Here is a 19,069-nt window from a genome sequence, read left to right as displayed (position 1 = left end):
AAATAATATAACTGTATTTACAAAATGGATTTCACTGGAAAGCAGGTGCAATTATAATGATTCATAATCAAGATGTTGTGTTTTATAAATCATCTTGTAAAAGAATAATGACATAAGAAAATATTTACATTCTGTTAGGTAGAAAAAAATAAAATAAAATGCAAAGTATGTTCCCCATTTTGTAAAAAGTAGTTTTTTTCCCCTGGGCAGTTTTAATGCCTGGGCTGAATTTGGGATGAAGGTACAAATGACAAAAGGCTTTCTTTTCTCCAACCACTGCCTTTAACAATGTCAAGGCTCCATTCCTTGACTTTTGATGATATCTTGGGTAAATCCCTTAGCTTTCTCTATACTTTCAGAAAGATCTTTGTTTTTTGTATGTTTTTCTAATTTAAATTCAGGTTAGTTAACATATAGTGTAGTATTGGTTTCAGGAATAGAATTTAGTGATTCATCACTTACATATAACACCCAGTGCTCATCACAACAAATGCCTCCTTAATGCCCATCACCCATTTAGACCATCCCCCCCACCTACCTCCCCTCCAGCAACCCTGTTTTTTGTCTATAGTTAAGACTCACTTATGGTTTTATGGTTTACCTCCCTCTCTCTCTTTTTTTTTTTTAAGACTTATTTATGTTTTAGAGAGAGAGAGAGAGAGACCCCACATGAGCCAGGGGAGGAGCAGAGGGAAAGGGAGGGAGGGAAAAAGGGTGGGAGAGAGAGAGAGAGAGAAGCCGACACCCCACTGGGCATGAAGCCCCACATGGGGCTTGATCCCAAGACCCCAAAATCATGACCTGAGCTGAAATCAAGAGCAGGATGCTTAACAACCTGAACCACCCAGGTGCCCCTCCCTGTTTTTATTTTTCCTTCCCTTCATCTGTTTTTTTCTTAAGCTCCACAGATGAGTGAAATCACATATTTGTCTTTCTCTGACTGACTTATTTTGCTTAGCACAATATACTCTAGTTCCATCCATGTTGTTGCAAATGGCAAGATTTCACTCTTTTTGATGGCTGAGTATATCCATTGTATATATACACACACACCACATCTTTATCCATTCATCAGTTGATGGACATTTGGGCTCTTACCATAATTTGGCTATTGTTGATAGTGCTGCTATAAACATTGGGGTGCATGTGCCCCTTTGGATAAATACTAGTACTGCAATTGCTGGGTCATAGGGTAGTTCTATTTCTAAATTTTTGAGGACCCTCCATACAGTTTTGCAGAGTGGCTGCACCAGTTTGCATTCCCACCAACAGTGCAAGAGGGTTCCCCTTTCTCCCCATCCTTGCCAACATCTGTATTTTCCTGAGTTGTTAATTTTAGTCATTCTGACTGCTGTGAGGTGGTATCTCATTGTGGTTTTGATTTGTATTTCCCTGATGCCGATTGATGTTGAGCATTTTTCCATGCGTCTGTTGGCCATTTGTATGTCGTCTTTGGAGAAATGCCTATTCATGTCCTCTGCCCATTTCTTGATTGGATTATTTATTTTTTGGATGTTGATTTTGATGAGTTCTTTATAGATTCTGGATACTAGCCTTTATCCGATATGTCATTTGCAAATATCTTCTCCCATTCTGTAGGCTGCCTTTTAATTTTGTTGACTGTTTCCTTTGCTGTGCAGGGCTTTTTATCTTGATGAAGTCCCAGTAGTTCATTTTTGCTTTTGTTTCCCAGCCTCCGATGATACATCTAGCAAGAAGTTGCTGCAGCCAAGGTCAAAGAGGTTGCTGGGTTCTCCCCTAGGATTTTGATGTTTTCCTGTCTTACATTTAGGTCTTTCATCCATTTTGAATTTATTTTGGTGTATGGTATAACAAAGTGGTCCAGTTTCATTCCTTTGCATGTCACTGTCTAGTTTTCCCAACACCATTTGTTGAAGAGACTGTCTTCTTTCCATTGGATATTCTTTCCTGCTTTGTCAAAGATTAGATGACCATAGACTTATAGGTCCATTTCCGGGTTTTCTATTCTGTTCCATTGATCTATGTGTCTGTTTTTGTGCCAGCACCATACTGTCTTGATGATTACTTTTAATTCAGCTTTAAGTCCAGAATTGTGATGCTTCCAGCTTTGCTTTTCTTTTTCAACATTCCTCTGACTATTCAGGGTCTTTTGTGGTTCCATACAAACGTTTGGATTGTTTGTTCTAGCTCTGTGAAAAATGCTGGTGGTATTTTGCTAGGGATTGCATTGAATGTGTAGATTGCTTTGGGTAGTATAGACATTTTAACAATATTTTTTCTTGCAATCCATGAGCATGGGATGTTTTTCAATTTATTTGTGTTCTCTTCAATTTCTTTCACCATTGTTCTATAGTTTGCAGCATACAGATCTTTTACCTCTTTGGATAGGTTTATTCCTAGGTATCTTATGTTTTTTGGTGCAATTGTTAACAGGATTGATTCCTTTTCTACTGCTTCATTATTGGTGTATAGAAATGCAACAGATTTCTGTACATTGATTTTATATCCTGCCACTTTTGCTGAATTCATGCATTAGTTCTAGCAATGTTTTGGTGGAATCTTTTTGGTTTTCCACATAGAATATCACGTTGTCTGCAAAGAGTGAAAGTTTGACTTTTTCCTTGCCAAATTGGATGCCTTTTATTTCTTTTTGTTGTCTGATTGCTGAAGCGAGGACTTCCAGTCCTATGATGAACAACAGTGGTGAGAGTGGACATCCTTGTCGTGTTCCTGACCCTAGGGGAAAAGCTTTCACTTTTTCCCCATTAAGAATTATATTTGCTGTGGGTCTTTCCTATAAGGCCTTTATGACATTGAGGTATGTTCCTTCTATCCCTTCTTTATTGAGAGTTTTTATCAAGAAAGGATGCTATATTTTGTCAAACGCTTTTTTTTTTTTGCATCTATTGAGAGGATCATATAGTTCTTATCCTTTCTTTTATTAATGTGGTATATCACATTGATTGATTTGTGGATATTGAATCACCCCGGCAGCCCAGGAATAAATCCCACTTGATCATGGTGAATTATCCTTGTAATGTACTGTTGAATTCAATTAACTAGTATCTTGTTGAGAATTTTTGCATCCATGTTCATCAGGAATATTTGTAATTCTCTTTTCTCACTAGAAAAGAGGTCTTTGTATGGTTTTGGAATCAAGGTAATGCTGGCTCACAGAAAGAGTTTAGAAATTTTCCTTCCATTTCTGTTTTTAGAACATATTCAGAAGATGTATTAATTCTTCTTTAAATGTTTGGTAAAATGCCCCTGGGAAGCTATGGCCTGGGACTCTTGTTTGTTGGGAGATTTTTGATTACTTATTCAATTTCTTCACTGGTTATGGGTTTGTTCAAATTTTCTATTTATTCCTGTTTCAGTTTTGGTAGTTTATATGTTTCTAGGAATTTATCCATTTCTTCCAGATTGTCCAGTTTGTTGGCATATAATTGCTTATAATATTCTCTTATAATTGTTTGTATTTCTGCATTGTTGGTTTTGATTTCTCCTCTCTCATTTGTGATTTTATTTATTTGGGTCCTTTCTCTTTTCTTTTTGTTAAGTCTGGGTGGGGCTTATTCATTTTAATTCTTTAAAAGAACCAGCTCTTAGTTTTGTTGATCTGTTTTGCTGTTTTTTTTTTTAATTTCTATATCATTTATTTCTACTATAAACTTAATTCTTTCCCTCCTCCTGGTTTTAGGCTTTATTTGCCGTTCTTTTTCCAGCTCCTTCAGGTTTAAGGTTAAGTTGTGTATTTGACTTTTTTTTCTTCTTGAAGTAGGCCTGTATTGCTATATGCTTCCCTCTTATGACCACCTTTGCTGTGTCCTAAAGGTTTTAGACAGTTGTGTTTTCATTTTCATTTACTTCCATGTATTTTTTTAGTTCTTCTCTAATTTCCTAGTCATTCTTTAGTAGGATGTTCTTTAACCTTCATGTTTTGTCATCTTTCCAAATTTTTTCTTGTGGTTGACTTCAAGTTTCATAGCATTGTGGTCAGAAAATATGCATGGTATGATCTTAATCTTTTTGTACTGGTTAAGCCTGATTTCTGACACAGAATGGGATCTATTCTGAAGAATGTTCCATGTGCACTTGAAAAGAATGTATTCTGCTGCTTTAGGATGAAATGTTCTAAACATCTGAACATCTGTTAAACCCATCTGGTTCAGTGTGTCATTCAAAGCCATTGTTCCCTTGTCATTCTTCTGCTTAGATGATCTGTCCATTGCTGTGAGGGGGGTGGTAAAGTTTCCTACTATTATTGTATGCTTATCAATGAATTTCCTTATGCTTGTTATCGATTTATATATTTGGGTGCTCCCAATTTGGGGGCATAAATATTTACAATTGTTCAATCTTCTTATTGTATAGACCCCTTTATTATGATGTAGTGCCCTTCTTCATCTCTTATTACAGACTTTGGTTTAAAATCTAATTTGCTGAAAAATGTATGGCTACTCCAGCTTTCTTCTGATAACCATTAGCATGATAAATGGTTCTCCACCCCCTCACTTTCAATCTGCAGGTGTCTTTGGGTCAAAAATAAGTCTTGTAAGCAGCATATCAATGTGTCTTGTTTTGTTTATATATATATTTTTTTAATTCATTCTGATACCCTATGGCTTTTGAATGGAACATTGAGTCCATTTACATTCAGAGTAATTATTGATAGATATGATTTAGTGCCATTGTATTAGCTGTAAAGTTGCTGTTCCTGTAGATTTTCTGTTTCCTTTCTAGTCTTTGTTGCTTTCGGTCTCTTTCCCACTCAAAGGGACCCCTTTAATATTTCCTGCAGGGCTGGTTTAGTGTTCACAAACTCCTTTAGTTTTTGCTTGTCTGGGAAACTCTATCTTTCCTTCTATTCTGAATGACAACCTTGCGTGAGAAAGTTTTCTTGGCTGCATATTTTTCCCCATAGCATGTTGAATATTTCATACCACCCTCTTCTGGCCTGCCAATTTACTGGGGCCATGTCTGCTGCTAACCTTATGTGTCTACCCTTGTAGGTTAAGGATGTCTTTTCCCTAGCTACTTTCAGAATTCTCTCTGTATTTTGCAAGTTTTCACTATGATATGTCTTGATGTTGACCTGTTTTTGTTGATTTTGAAGGGCATTCTCTGTGCCTCTTGGACTTAAATGCCTGTTTCCTTCTCCAGATTAAAGAAGATTTAAGCTATAATTTGTTCTAATAAATTTTCTACCCCCTTTTCCCACTCTTCTTCTTCTGGGACTCCTACAATATGGATATTCTTGTGCTTTATGGAATCTCTGCGTTCCCAAGTCTATATTTGTGATCTAATAGGTTTTTTTCCCTGTCCTTTCCAGCTTCATTATTTTCTATAATTTTATCTTCTGTATCACCTATTTCTTCCTCTGCTTCTTCCATCCTCACTGTGATTACATATAATCAGTTTTGCATCTGTCATAGCATTTTTTATTTCAGCCTGACCAGTTTTTAGATCTATCTCTGTAGCCAGTGTTTCTCTGATGTCTTCTATGCTTCTTTCAAGTCCAGCCAGTATTCTTAAGACTGTTGTTCTAAATTCTTGTTCAGATACATTGCTTATATCTGGTTTGAGCAAATCCCTGGCTGTGATTTCTTCTTGATCTTTCTTTAGGGGAGAATTCCTCCATCTTGTCATTATGTCGAGCTTTCTCTCTTTTGTGTGTTATGAAAGCTTGTTATGTTTCCTGCTCCTGAGAACAAAAATATTAAGGAGTCACACTCTGTCCAGGGCCGGGCACTTCCAAAAGCATTTCTGGTGTATGCTGTTTGCACTCTGCTGTTGTGTTTTGGCTGCTCTTTCTCAGAGGTCAGTCCTCTGTGGAGTTCTTCCTTGCTTGCAATGGGGACTCCTTGGACCTTTACCTAGGTATGCTTTGATTTGTTTATTGAAATAAACCTGGGGGAAAAAAGCCTCATCCAAAAAAAAAAAAAAAGAGAGAGAGAGAGAGAAAAGGAAAAGGAACAAAAAACCCCGCACAAACAAACAAAAAACTATAAACCTGATTCCAAAGTGGGGAGGGGGGGAGAAAGAAGGAAAAAGAAAAAAAGAGAGAAGCCTAATCCAAAAAAAAAAAAGAAAAGAAAAGAAAAGGAACAAACTAGGGAATGAACAAAAACCTATAAGCCTAATTCCAAAGAAAACAAAAAGAAATTTTAAAAAAGTTTAAAAATATTTAAAAAGAAAGCCTGGTCCTATTTCCACCAGAACTGAAGCTGACATTTTGGAGCACTCAGTGATCAGTAGATTTGGTGTATGTGGGGCCGGGGGATGGGGGGGGGCGCACTGTATTGTTCCTCTGAGGGAGAGGCCTGCTGTGCAGGCTCAGAGCCAGACCTATCCTTGTGAAGATGCAGGGGGGCGGGGTTTGGTGTAAGCGACTCCAGCCTCCCCTGGAGGTGCTGTGGTTCTGTCTAAAGTCCAACTGTACTGGTGGGCAAGGGCTGGGCGGGGAGGGGGTTTGGGGTGTGTGTGGAAGGTGGCATCCCCCCATCCTCTCCTCTCCAGGTAGCTGACCTTGGGGCCACCGATGTTCAGGAGACACTCACACAAAAAATCTCCCCTCCTGTGTCCCAGGCCCTCATCAGATCCCTACGCTCAACGTGCCCAGCGCCACAGTTCTCCTCTGTTTTATCTCTGGCGTGTGGCTGGAATTCAGAACTTGAAATCTTAAAGGACCAGGCAAGGCGCAGACCCACTCTCCCCTAGCGTAGAGGAGAGCTGAGCCCGGCACTGTTCTGTCTCAGAAAAGCAGTCTCATGGCCACGGTGGTGCCTGGAGTCTATGGTGAAGCATAGTGAAATGCTGCCACCAGGTTATCTGCCCTCTGCCTGCGCCTCTATCCCATGCTGTTGAACGGCCAGTCAGTGGCGCCCTTGGAGAGGCAATACCCTCTTCCAAACATACTCCCAGAAGACAAACATTCGTTCTCTCCCAGTGTGACCCAGGGGATCCCCGCACCATGGTGTCTTGAGCTAACCCTACATGATGCTTCCTCTCCCACCCTCTCTCTCTCTCCCTGACTTCTCTCCACAAAAAGGACCCCTTTCCCTCCGTGGCACCACAGCTTCTCTCTCCCACAATTCACATCTCCAAACTTCACATCGGCTACATTCTCTCCCTCCAATTGTACAGATTGTTTTCTTAATCCTCAGATCAGTTTCCTAGTTGTTCATAAATGATTTGATGTTGATCTAGTTGTGTTTGAGGGACAAGGCAAGCTCAGCGTCCCCCTTCTACTCCACCATCATAATGCTTCCCTCCAGAAAGATCGTTTTTTAGCCCTGGTCAAACCAACACCTTGATTTAAAATCTCAGTTTAAACTTCTCCCTTCCCTGCTCTTGGATATTCCCTGATGCATACCGCATTTAAATTATAATAAGGCTGCCATCTTAATCTTTTGTGGAAGACAGTATTCAATAAATGATACCAGGACAACTGTTTAACTATATGCCCAAATAAAGTTCAAAAAGATTAGCAGATTAAAATATAAAATCAATAAAGAACTAGACAGGTACGGTCATAAAGTGGGCGAATGTGTGTAAACTGAGAGCCTACAATGGGAGGGACAACTGATGGCTTCTTTGGGCTCCTCTACCTGCTTTCCTGGTCTTCTTCCCACCCCACAGCCAGGTAGGGGGCAGAGCTAGAAGAAGAGAGGCAAAAGTCCTACCTTACTGGCATCACTGTGGTTCTCTCTCAGCTAATGTGGTCTTGCCTGCTGTCACGGAAAGGTTCCAAATGCTTGCTCTCTGAGAGGAGCAGAGTTGCAAGATCTTTAGGTATTCTAAAGGGACACCCACACTGTACAGTTCTCTGCCATAAGGGAACTAACAGGGTCCCACACCGCTGTGGGCAGTTATCTAGAATGGAGTCCCAAGAAGGGTGAAGTTCACTTATCTTCCACATTGTCCCGTTTACCCTGGGAAAACTTGCACATTCTTGTCATGACAAAGCTGCAGGTGATACTTACTATTAGCTGCAGCCAGCTTTCTGCCTTTAGAAATCTGAAACTAGAGGCAAGAACTGGTCTTTGTTCAATATGACCTTCTAAACACAAGGGAACTAAGACTGTGTAAAGTTACTTGAGATTTTGGGCATTATCTGTTATAGCAGCTAGCATTTTCTTATCAAACACACAATGGGTATGAGTCCAGATGTCAAAGAAAATCAGTTTTATTACTACAGAGTAATCCTCCAAATATTAAATAATTTTGAAAATTAAATATTAATTAAACACCCCCCTTCCTTTCAAGGGATATGAAATTCTTCATCCTAAATGAGCTATTTTACAAGGTACAATTTAAAAAGATACAATAATTTAGTGATATAAAATGGCATTATCTTTAGTCAATTTCTAAAATAAACAGTTACTCAAAAATTCTCTGTGGCTACAACATCAAAATATTTTAATATTTAAAAAATATGAAATCTTTTTCAGGTAGTTTAAAAAATAACATTCTTAGGAATATTATGCACATTTTAACATATGGATTTCTACAATACTTACAATAATATAAACACTCTTTCCAGTTCCTGTTGGTCCTACAAATATTGAAGGCTTTTGATGGGTGGTCAACAATTCCATTAAAGCAGAGCATTGAACCGTGTCCAGAGTTGGTACAATGATTTCATTAAACATCATATCCTTAGGAATTTGAGGAGCATCTGCCAATTTATTTACCCATGGTTCCCATTTTCCTATTCCCTGTTTATAATAAACAGCCAAATGGTGAATGTTATGTTATAAAATACTTTTAAAAGCTCTGTTATCCTGTGCCATTGTTGAAAAGATCAAAGATCAAGACCAAAAACAAAACCAGAAACCACTGATATTTACATATTTGTTTTTATTCTTTAAAACACTATACTCTGAGTTTTAAAGTTAAATTTTGTGTTAAATTGAGGAGAATCAAATTTAAGTTCCTCGTCATTTCAAACACACCAGAATTCAGACCCTCCTTCCTTCATGTGTCCCACGTTCCAGCCCCACTGATAGACCTACTGTTTCCCAATATGCCCAGGTCCCTGGATCTTCCCACAGGGCACTCTTTTGGCCTAAAGTGTCACATGACACTCTTCTGAAGAGGTTAAGAACTCACTGAGGGCAGCACAGTGACTTACTCGTTTTTGTATCCTCTGGCACAGGGCTTTGCATATAGTACAGATTTTTTTTTTTTTTTTTTTAGGAGGGTGAATTCACACCAGGTTGAAAAACTGTATTGCAAAGAAGTATCTAGAACTTTCTAGAACTGAAGAAGAAACAATGTCCTTCCCATATTCTCAATAATCTTTTCTAACATGGCTCTTTTGCCACCATATGGGAAAGGAAAGATTAAGAATCTTTCTGGAGTGAATATTCATTTAGAGATTTTGTGATACTGGGAAAAATCATGTACCATCTCTGAGCCCTACCTAATTTCCTCAGTGGGAATATTCGCAAAATAATACTATCTTTCCTATTTCACTGAGATGTTGGGAAACAAATAGAAATGATGGTGGAAAAGCTTAGTAAACTGCAAGATGCTCTGAAAATGCAGGGTACTGTTAGTAATTTGAAATAAAATAAAATTAGCAAAAAATAAAAGGATAATATCTTGTTGCTGGCAGGGTGAGGAATCTCTTCTGAGGTGGGCTTGGCAATACATCTCAAGAGCCATTAAAATTTATAAATTGATACAGCAAATTCCTTTTCTAGGAACTTATCTTAAAGAAACAATTAGATATGTACACAATGACTTGTATAAAAGAATATTCACCAAAGCAGAAAAACTAAGAAACAACAAAAACAGATCAATGTCTAAGAGTAGGAAACTATTTGGATAGATCATGGTCCATCCAGACAATAGAGTCTAGGGAGGCTTTAGAAAAGTAAGTTTATTAAAGAAATATTGGTGAGATAGGATTACCCTCTGGGGATTCAGTATGATCCAATTTCACTTGAAGCTCCATATTTAAATAGGTATTCCTAAACACCCTCAATACAGTACTCATATGAGCTGTTATACATAAACAAGTAAATAAACACCACCCAGGTTTTATTGTCCAATTCATTTGGGAAATGTTGAATTACCACTAACCCAGCTATGTTCGTACAGGACTTCTTAGCACCTGATATGCTAACATGTACCATATGAATCCCAAGAGGTATCCTAAAACAGTATGCACCTAGTGCCAGACTAGATGTCATACTGTGTACTTATATTTAATGAATCCAATAAGCCTATCAGGTGTTATTATTTATCTTATTTTATCAAAGAGAAAAACAAGGTTCAGAAAGATTACTAGTCCAAGGCTATACAGAAAGAAAGTGGCTTTATGAGGATTTAAACCCTGATGTGTCTGATTTCAAAGCCAGAACACCTTCCTCCACTACTCCATGCTGATTCTTAAGGTAAACAGTGTTGACAAGATGGCCCCAGGGCCTTTATGTGCCATATGTCTCCAAGGGAACTTGCCTGTTTGGTGGTTGTAAATCTTGCTTCAGAGCTCTTACCTCAGTGACAAATTGATAATCATAAATTGTTCCTTTTTCAGGAAATGGGACAGTTAGTGCTTTTGAAGACGTTTGTTCCATGCCACTCAGTAATTTAAACTTATTTCGAGTTAGTTCTGAAATTGGGCCTTCCATTAGTTCTCGAAGAATCTTATCAAATTTCAACCGATCATCATCTTTACAGGAAGCTCCGATGGACCAGATCAATGAAAACAGAAAAATGCCCTGCATTGGAGAGATGAGAAGACGAGTGCATTAAAGAATAAATTTAATGTATTCTTGAAGCTTGAATCAGATTAGATTAATATCTTTGAAAGAAATTTAATAAACTAATATGTTATAGTAGGTTATCTCAGGACTTTATAATAATCAGATTTTAAAAAAATCGAATTGCATGCCTTAAAAAATCTTGCTATCGGAAAAGATAATACAATGCAAAGTACATTGTGAAACCTTAGAATGATTAGTCTGGTAAATCACGTGATATTTTAAGTACATGGCAGGATCCTGATATTAAAAAAGCACATTGAGATAACTTTTTATTAAGGCATATTTTCATAAGGAATAATCAATACCCACAATATACTTGCTTTTTAATTTAAATTTTGATAGTGTTTTCTTAAAAGTAGAACAAATTCATATTTGTTTATTTACCTGGTGTAATAACAATCTGAGCATTGATTGCATAACCAGAATTGACATTCTGCAAGCCTTCTTCTTACCAGGCTTAGGCAAGAAAACAGAGCAGATGACAAGACCCACCACTAAATAAGTAAACCTATTTTCTTCTTTTTTTTTTTATTATTATGTTCAGTTAGCCAACATATAGTACATCATTAGTTTTTGATGTAGTATTCAATGATTCATTAGTTGTGTGTAACACCCAGTGTTCATTAAAACATGTGCCCTCCTAATATCTATCATCCAGCTACCCCATCCCCCCAACCCCCCTCCCTTCTGTAACCCTGTTTGTTTCCTGGAGTCCATAGTCTCTCATGGTTTGTCTCCCTCTCTGATTTTTTTCCCATTCAGTATTCCATCCCTTCCTCTGTGGTTCTCTGTGCTATTCCTTATATGGTATCACTCATATGTGGAACATAAGGAATAGCATGGAGAAAACTTATTTTCTTGATTTAAAATCAAATCCCCCTTTTATTTAAGATTTATTTATTTGAGAGAGAGGAGAGAGAGAGTTGGAGGGGAGGGGCAGAAGGAGAGAATCTCAAGCAGACTCCCAGCTGAGCGTGGAGCCCCAATGTGGGGCTCGATTCTATGACCTCAACATCATGACCTTAGCTGAAATCTAGAGTCAGATGCTTAACTGACTGAGCCACCCAGGCACCCCCTCAAATCCTGTTTTTAATGCCAAAACAAACACAATCTTGACTACGATCTTAAAAATTTGGGGCTCTACTTCAACACTGTTTGCCTACTACTAGATTACTAACAGGCTGTTTCTCTCTGGAAACTGTTTAAAACTAAATTAAAAATTAATGTATTTAGAGGGAGAGCAAGATGGTGAGGAGTAGGAGACCTAAATTTCATCTGGTCCCAGGAATTCAGCTAGATAGTTAATCAAACCATTCAGAACACCTACAAATTCAACAGGAGATTGAAGAAAAGAAGAGCAGCAATCTCTGAACAGAAAAGCGACCACTTTCTGGAAGGTAGGATGTGTGGAGAAGTGAATCTGAGGTGATATTCAAGAAGATAGACAATGGGGGGGAAGGGAGCCTCCTCAGCCAGCTACTGGCAAGCAATAGAGCAGTAGAGCACAAAATCGGAACTTTGAGAAGTCTGCTCCACTGAGGGACATCACTCCAGAGGCTAAGCAGGGGGTGGAACCCTCGCTGGGACAGTGGGTCTCAGGACCCTCGGGGTCACAGAAAGACCAGGGGTGCCTGAGTGTGGCAGAGGTCCCAGGTATCAGAGTGGGGAAGCCAGCTGCAAAGATGGAGCTGAGGAGTGGGCTCTCAACTCGGGGTTGCCATAAACCATGATCCACAGCACAGTTGTGCCACTGCTCTTCCAGCAGGGACCCAACAAGCGGCAGACTATAAAACCCCCCTCACTGAAATGGACAGATCATCTAAGCAAAAGATCAACAAGGAAATAAAGACTTTATTTATTTTTTTTAAAGATTTTATTTATTTATTTGAGAGAGAGAGAATGAGAGAGAGAGAAAGCACATGAGGGGGGAAGGGTCAGAGGGAGAAGCAGACTCCCTGCTGAGCAGGGAGCCCAATGCGGGACTCAATCCAGGGACTCCAGGATCATGACCTGAGCCGAAGGCAGTCACTTAACCAACTGTGCCACCCAGTTGCCCAGGAAATAAAGACTTTAAATGACACACCAGACCAAAAGGACTTCACAGATATATTCAGAACATCCCATCCCAGAGCAACAGAATACACATTCTTCTCTAGTGCCCATGGAACATTCTCCAGAATAGATCATATCCTGGGTCACAAATCAGGACTCAACCAGTACCAAAAGACTGGGATCATTCCTTGCATATTTTCAGACCACAATGCTTTGAAACTAGAACTCAGTCACAAGAGGAAAGTCAGAAAGAACTCAAATACATGGAGGCTAAAGAGCATCCTACTAAAGAATGAATGGGTCAACCAGGAAATTAAAGAAGAATTTAAAAAATTCATGGAAACAAATGAAAATGAAAACACAACTGTTCAAAATCTTTGGGATGCAGCAAAGATGGTCCTAAGCAGAAAGATATAGTAATACAAGCCTTTCTCAAGAAACAAGAAAGGTCTCAAATACACAACCTAACCCTACACCTAAAGGAGCTGGAGAAAGAACAGCAAATAAAGCCTAAACCCAGCAGGAGAAGAGAAATAATAAAGATCAGAGCAGAAATCAATGAAATAGAAACCAAAAGAACTGTAGAACAGATCAACAAAACTAGGAGCTGGTTCTTTGAAAGAATTAATAAGGTTGATAAACCCTTGCCAGACTTATCAAAAAGAGAAATGACCCAAATAAATAAAATCATGAATGAAAGAGAAGAGATCAAAACCAACACCAAAGAAATACAAACAATATAAGAACATATTATGAGCAACTATATGGCAGCAAATTAGATAAGCTGGAAGAAATGGGTGCATTCCTAGAGACATATAAACTACCAAAACTGAAACAGGAATAAATAGAAAACCTGAACAAACCCATAACAATGAAGGAAATTGAAGCAGTAATCAAAAATCTCCCAACAAGAGCCCAGGGCCAGATGGCTTCCCAGGGGAATTCTACCACACATTTAAAGAAGAAATAATACCTATACTTCTGAAGCTGTTTCAAAGAATAGAAATGGAAGGAAAACTTCCAAACTCATTTTATGAGGCCTGCATTACCTTGATCCCAAAACCAGACAAATACCCCATCGAAAAGGAGAACTACAGACCAATATCCTTGATGAACATGGATGCAAAAATTCTCACCAAAATACTAGCCAATAGGATCCAACAGTACATTAAAAGGATTATTCACCACAACTAAGTGGGATTTATCCCTGGGCTGCAAGGTTGGTTCAATAACCACAAATCAATGATGTGATACAATACATTAATAAAAGAAAGAACAAGAACCATATGATCCTCTCAATAGATGCAGAAAAAGCATTTGACAAAGTACAGCATCCTTCCTTGATTAAAACTCTTCAAAGTGTAGGGATAGAAGGTACATACCTCAGTATCATAAAACCATCTGTCAAAAACCCACAGTGAATATCATACTCACTGGGGAAAAACTGAGAGCTTTTCCCCTAAGGTCAGGAACACGGCAGGGATGTCCACTATCACCACTGCTATTCAACATAGTACTAGAAGCCCTAGTTGTTGTCTCAGCAATCACACAACAAAAAGAAATAAAAGGCATCTGAATCAGCAAAGAAGTCAAACTCTCACTTTTTGCCGATGATATGATACTTTATGTGGGAAACCCAAATGAGTCCACCCCAAAACTGCTAGAGCTCATACAGGAATTCAGTAAAGTGGCAGGATATAAAATCCACTATAAAATTAAGATTTCTGTTGCATTTATATACACCAAGAACAAGACAGAAGAAAGAGAAATTAAGGAGTTGATCCCATTTACAATTGCACCCAAAACCATAGGATACCTAGGAATAAATCAAGCCAAAGAGACAAAGAATCTGTACTCAGAAAACTATAGAACACTCATGAAAGAAATTGAGGAAGACACAAAAAAATGGTAAAACGTTCCATGCTCATGGATTGGAAGAACAAATATTGTGAAAATTGTCTATGCTACCTAGAGCAATCTACACATTTAATGCAATCCTTATCAAAATACCATCCACTTTTTTCAAAGAAATGGAACAAATAATCCTAAAATTTGTATGGAATCAGAAAAGACCTCCAATAGCCAGAGGAATGTTGAAAAAGAAAAGAAAAGCCAGTGGCATCACAATTCCAGACTTCAAGCTCTATTACAAAGCCGTAATCATCAAGACAGTATGGTATTGGCACAAAAAAAGACACATAGATCAATGGAACAGAATCGAAAACCCAGAAATGGACCCTCAACTCTATGGTCAACTAATCTTCAACAAAACAGGAAAGAATGTCCAATGGAAAAAAGACAGTCTCTTCAACAAATGGTGTTGGGAAAATTGGACAGCCACATGCAGAAGAATGAAACTGGATCATTTCCTTACACCACACACAAAAATAGACTCAAAATGGATGAAAGACCTAAATGTGAGACAGGAATCCAACAAAATCCTTGAGGAAAACACAGGCAGGAACCTCTTCGGCCTCAGCTGCAGCAACTTCTTCCTAGAAACATCACCAAAAGCAAGGGAAACAAGGGCAAAAATGAACTTTTATCTTGACTTCATCAAGATAAAAAGTTTTTGCACAGCAAAAGAAACAGTCAACAAAACCAAAAGAGAACTGACAGAATGGGAGAAGATATTTGCAAATGACATATCAGATAAAGGGCTAGTATCTAAAATCTATAAAGAACTCATCAAACTCAACACCCAAAGAACAAATAATCTAATCAAGAAATGAACAGAAGACACGAACAGACATTTCTGCAAAGAAGACATCCAAATGGCCAACAGACACATGAAAAAGTGCTCAACATCGCTCGGCATCAGGGAAATCCAAATCAAAACCTCAATGAGATACCACCTCACACCGGTCAGAATGGCTAAAATTAACAAGTCAGGAAACGACAGATGTTGGCGAGGATGCAGAGAAAGGGGAACCCTCCTACACTGTTGGTGAGAATGCAAGCAGGTGCAGCCACTCTGGAAAACAGTATGGAGGCTCCTCAAAAAGTTGAAAATAGAGCTACTCTACGACCCGGCAACTGCACTACTGGGTATTTACCCCAAAGATACAAATATAGTGATCCAAAGGGGCACATGCACCCCAATGTTTATAGCAGCAACGTCCACAATAGCCAAACTATGGAAAGAGCCTAGATGTCCAACAACAGATGAATGGATAAAGAAGATGTGGTGTGTGTGTGTGTGTGTGTGTGTGTGTGTGTGTGTGTGTGTGTGTGTGTGTATAGAATACTACACAGCCACGAAAAAATGAAATCTTGCCATTTGCAATGACGTGGATGGAACTAGAGGATATTATGCTAAGCAATAAGTCAATCAGAGAAAGGCAAGAATCATATGATCTCACTGATATGAGGAATTTGAGAAACAAGAGAGAGGATCATAGGGGAAGGGAGGGAAAAATGAAACAAGATGAAACCGGAGAGGGAGACAAACCATAAGAGACTCTTAATCTCAGGAAACAAACTGAGGGTTGCTGGAGCGGAGGAGGGGGAGGGATGGGGTGGCTGGGTGATGGACATTGGGGAGGGTATGCGCTAGGGTGAGCACTGTGAATTGTGTAAGAATGATGAATCACAGACCTGTACCCCTGAAACAAATAATACATTATATGTTAATAAAAATTTTTTAAATTAATTTATTTAATAGTATATAATATGAGCAACATCTTGACCACATTAGAAGTGCTACCATTAACAATACATAATTTTTTATCAAGGAACAGTCAAGGTCCATTGATAATTTTATTCCTATTTGAAAAATGTGTTTATACATATTTTCTTGCTTTCCTCAATGTTAATATATATTTATAAACACACATATATTTTAAACAGTTGTATCTCAAGAAAAAGGGAAGAAAATCAAGGAAAAACACAAAGAATTATTATGATTTGCAGGTTGAAGGGGAGGTGAATCTGGTTATCAAATGGTCACTGCTGGGGCGCCTGGGTGGCTTAGTCGCTTAAGTGTGTGCCTTCGGCTCAGGTCGCGATCCCAGGGTTCTGGGATGGAGCCCGGGGTCAGGCTCCCGGCTCAGCAGTGAGTCTGCTTCTCCCTTTTCCTCTGCCCCTCCCCTTCCCCTGCTCATGTGCGCATGCGCGCAGACATGCAGGCTCTCTCCATCTCAAACAAATAAATAAGATCTTTAAAGAGAAGGTCACTGCTGTCCTGGGGATTGATAATTTCTGAGGCTGGTTAAACGACCTAAGATCTCAGTAGCAGATCTAAGGGTATCATTGGGGTTCACCCAAACCTCATGATGCAATGGAACTGCTGGTGGAGGAGCTTCCTTAGAGGCACCTATTTTCCTTGCCGTCCAGCCTCTAGTGCCAGGGGAGAAATGAATTTATCAATCAGGAAGCTTTGGGGAAAGCAGTAGATGTCTTTCTATTTCAAGATTCAAAGGCAATGGACCTTACCTCCAGTAAAGAGTAGGTTTCTCGATCATTTCTCTCTCTCACCTTGACTTCATCGGCAAAGTCATCCATAAAACAGTCTATCAGATTCATTAAGGATCGGACTAAGTTTGTATCTGAAGTAGGAGATAATTCCTGAAAAATCAAGGGGGAAAGTGTCTAAAACAAATTAACTTAAATTAGGCACTAATTAAAATAGCATCGACTAATACTTATTGAATTTACTTAGTCCTCATAGCCATAGTACCTATGAAAAGGCACTATTATACTTCTCATTTTGCATTTGGGAAAACTGAGGCACAGATCAATTCCCTAGTCTATCGTGTGGTACCACTGGATGTCCTGTCCCATGGATGCACTCTTGAACCACTCCTCCACTGATTCCCCAAATCAAAAAGTTTACTTTTACATGGTCAGTTGTATTCATCAATGACCTAGAATCTATCTTTATACCGATTTTGTAAATCAAAACACTAAAAAAAAAATCAGAGAATTAAATGAATGTGTTTCCAAACTTATTTTATACATCTTTACAGCAGTCCTCGTAGTAAACTCATTCCTATGAAATAAATTTGCAAGTCTTGAAGAGCACAAAATGTTCCCAGAGTGCTGTAAACACCATGCACTTTACTTTTTTGGGTCTCACCCTGGCAGTTTATAAAATAAATGCAATAGTGTGTACGGCTCCTAGCACCGTGCACCACATACAGCAAGTTCTCCACAAATATGTGTCTTCTTCCCTCCAATCTTGAGTGGTATCGCTTCGTGGTTAACACGTAAGTATTAACTCTCTGAAATGGACTCTGAAGTTTAGAAGCAGCAGACTTCATCTTTAGCCACTGTCCCAGTAGAAACAGGCAGAAATGACAACGGAGTTTCTACAGATGGGACTAAGTATGATTGACGCAAGACTAAAATACAAAATAAGACACTTACTACTGTATAGTAACTAAGAGGAATCCAAAATTTGAAAGGACAAAAGTGCAGAGTACATTTTATTTATTTTATTTTTTTTAGTTTTTTTTTTATTTTTATTTTATTATGTTATGTTAGTCACCATACATCATTAGTTTTTGATGTCGTGATCCACGATTCATTGTTTTCACGTAACACCATTTTAGAAGCTCATATTAAAAGTGTGTTTTCTCTTTTGCTGCCAAAAAGATAGTTATTATATGGAAAATTCATATATTCATAAGACCTACATTCTCTGACAATGTAGGGGTTGGGGAGGGCACCTATAGCTTATTTTCCAAGTTTAACTGTTTTTGAAACATGATTAGTTCACATCTTCAACACATTTCATGTTTGTTTGGTTTTTGAATTTTTTAACAGCTGCTTTGAAAGAGCAGCATACCCCAGTATTGTGGCCAGTCGCTCCCACATTCAGCCAACTGCCCTGGAGCAACCTTGTCTCTTCCCTGAAAGCACTTGGGCCATGTCCTTCTCCCCATGATCTTCTCGATTGCCAAATCCAAGGGACACGTGCCACTCCTTTTCTGCCCTGACCTCTTAGTGGTTTTGGTAATACCGACTATTTGCTTCCTAAAAGGCTCTCCTCCCTGAAATTGCAGCTACAGCTACACCCGGGATTCTATTCTTTGCTCTTTTATCTTTTCTCCTCTTTAGGTAATATCCACTGGCATGATTTTAAATTCTGCTTTCCATATCTGTACCTTGAACCCAACTTGTGCCTTAAGCTTTTCTATTCTATTTCCAACGGCAGGAGAAATACCAGCCCTGTCTCCCTCTATTTGTTCCAGGGCTAAAGTCATCCTAAAAGACCTTTGGCTGATATCTCCCAGAGCAGAAATTAAGCATACTTT

General features: G+C 38.7%; 1 protein-coding gene across 2 annotated transcripts in view; it reads right to left on the bottom strand.

The window, feature by feature from the left end:
• The window catches only part of DNAH7 (dynein axonemal heavy chain 7), a 249,121-nt gene that overhangs the window by 131,485 nt on the left and 98,567 nt on the right, over positions 1-19,069 (bottom strand). For both annotated transcript variants that reach the window (XM_088022077.1, XM_028121645.2), the window contains exons 32-34: positions 17,247-17,378; positions 10,491-10,715; positions 8,505-8,702 (exon numbers count right to left, since the gene is read on the bottom strand). In XM_088022077.1, coding sequence (XP_087878203.1) covers positions 8,505-8,702; positions 10,491-10,715; positions 17,247-17,378 — 555 coding nt within the window. The remainder of the gene's footprint in view (positions 1-8,504; positions 8,703-10,490; positions 10,716-17,246; positions 17,379-19,069) is intronic.

This window comes from Eumetopias jubatus, unplaced genomic scaffold, assembly GCF_037043125.1.
Source record: "Eumetopias jubatus isolate StellerSeaLion01/CBP00866 unplaced genomic scaffold, mEumJub1_p1.0 scaffold_3, whole genome shotgun sequence".
NCBI classification, from domain to species: domain Eukaryota; kingdom Metazoa; phylum Chordata; class Mammalia; order Carnivora; family Otariidae; genus Eumetopias; species Eumetopias jubatus.
The sequence above is the reverse complement of the archived record's forward strand: the minus strand, read 5'-3'. Positions and strand labels throughout refer to the sequence as shown.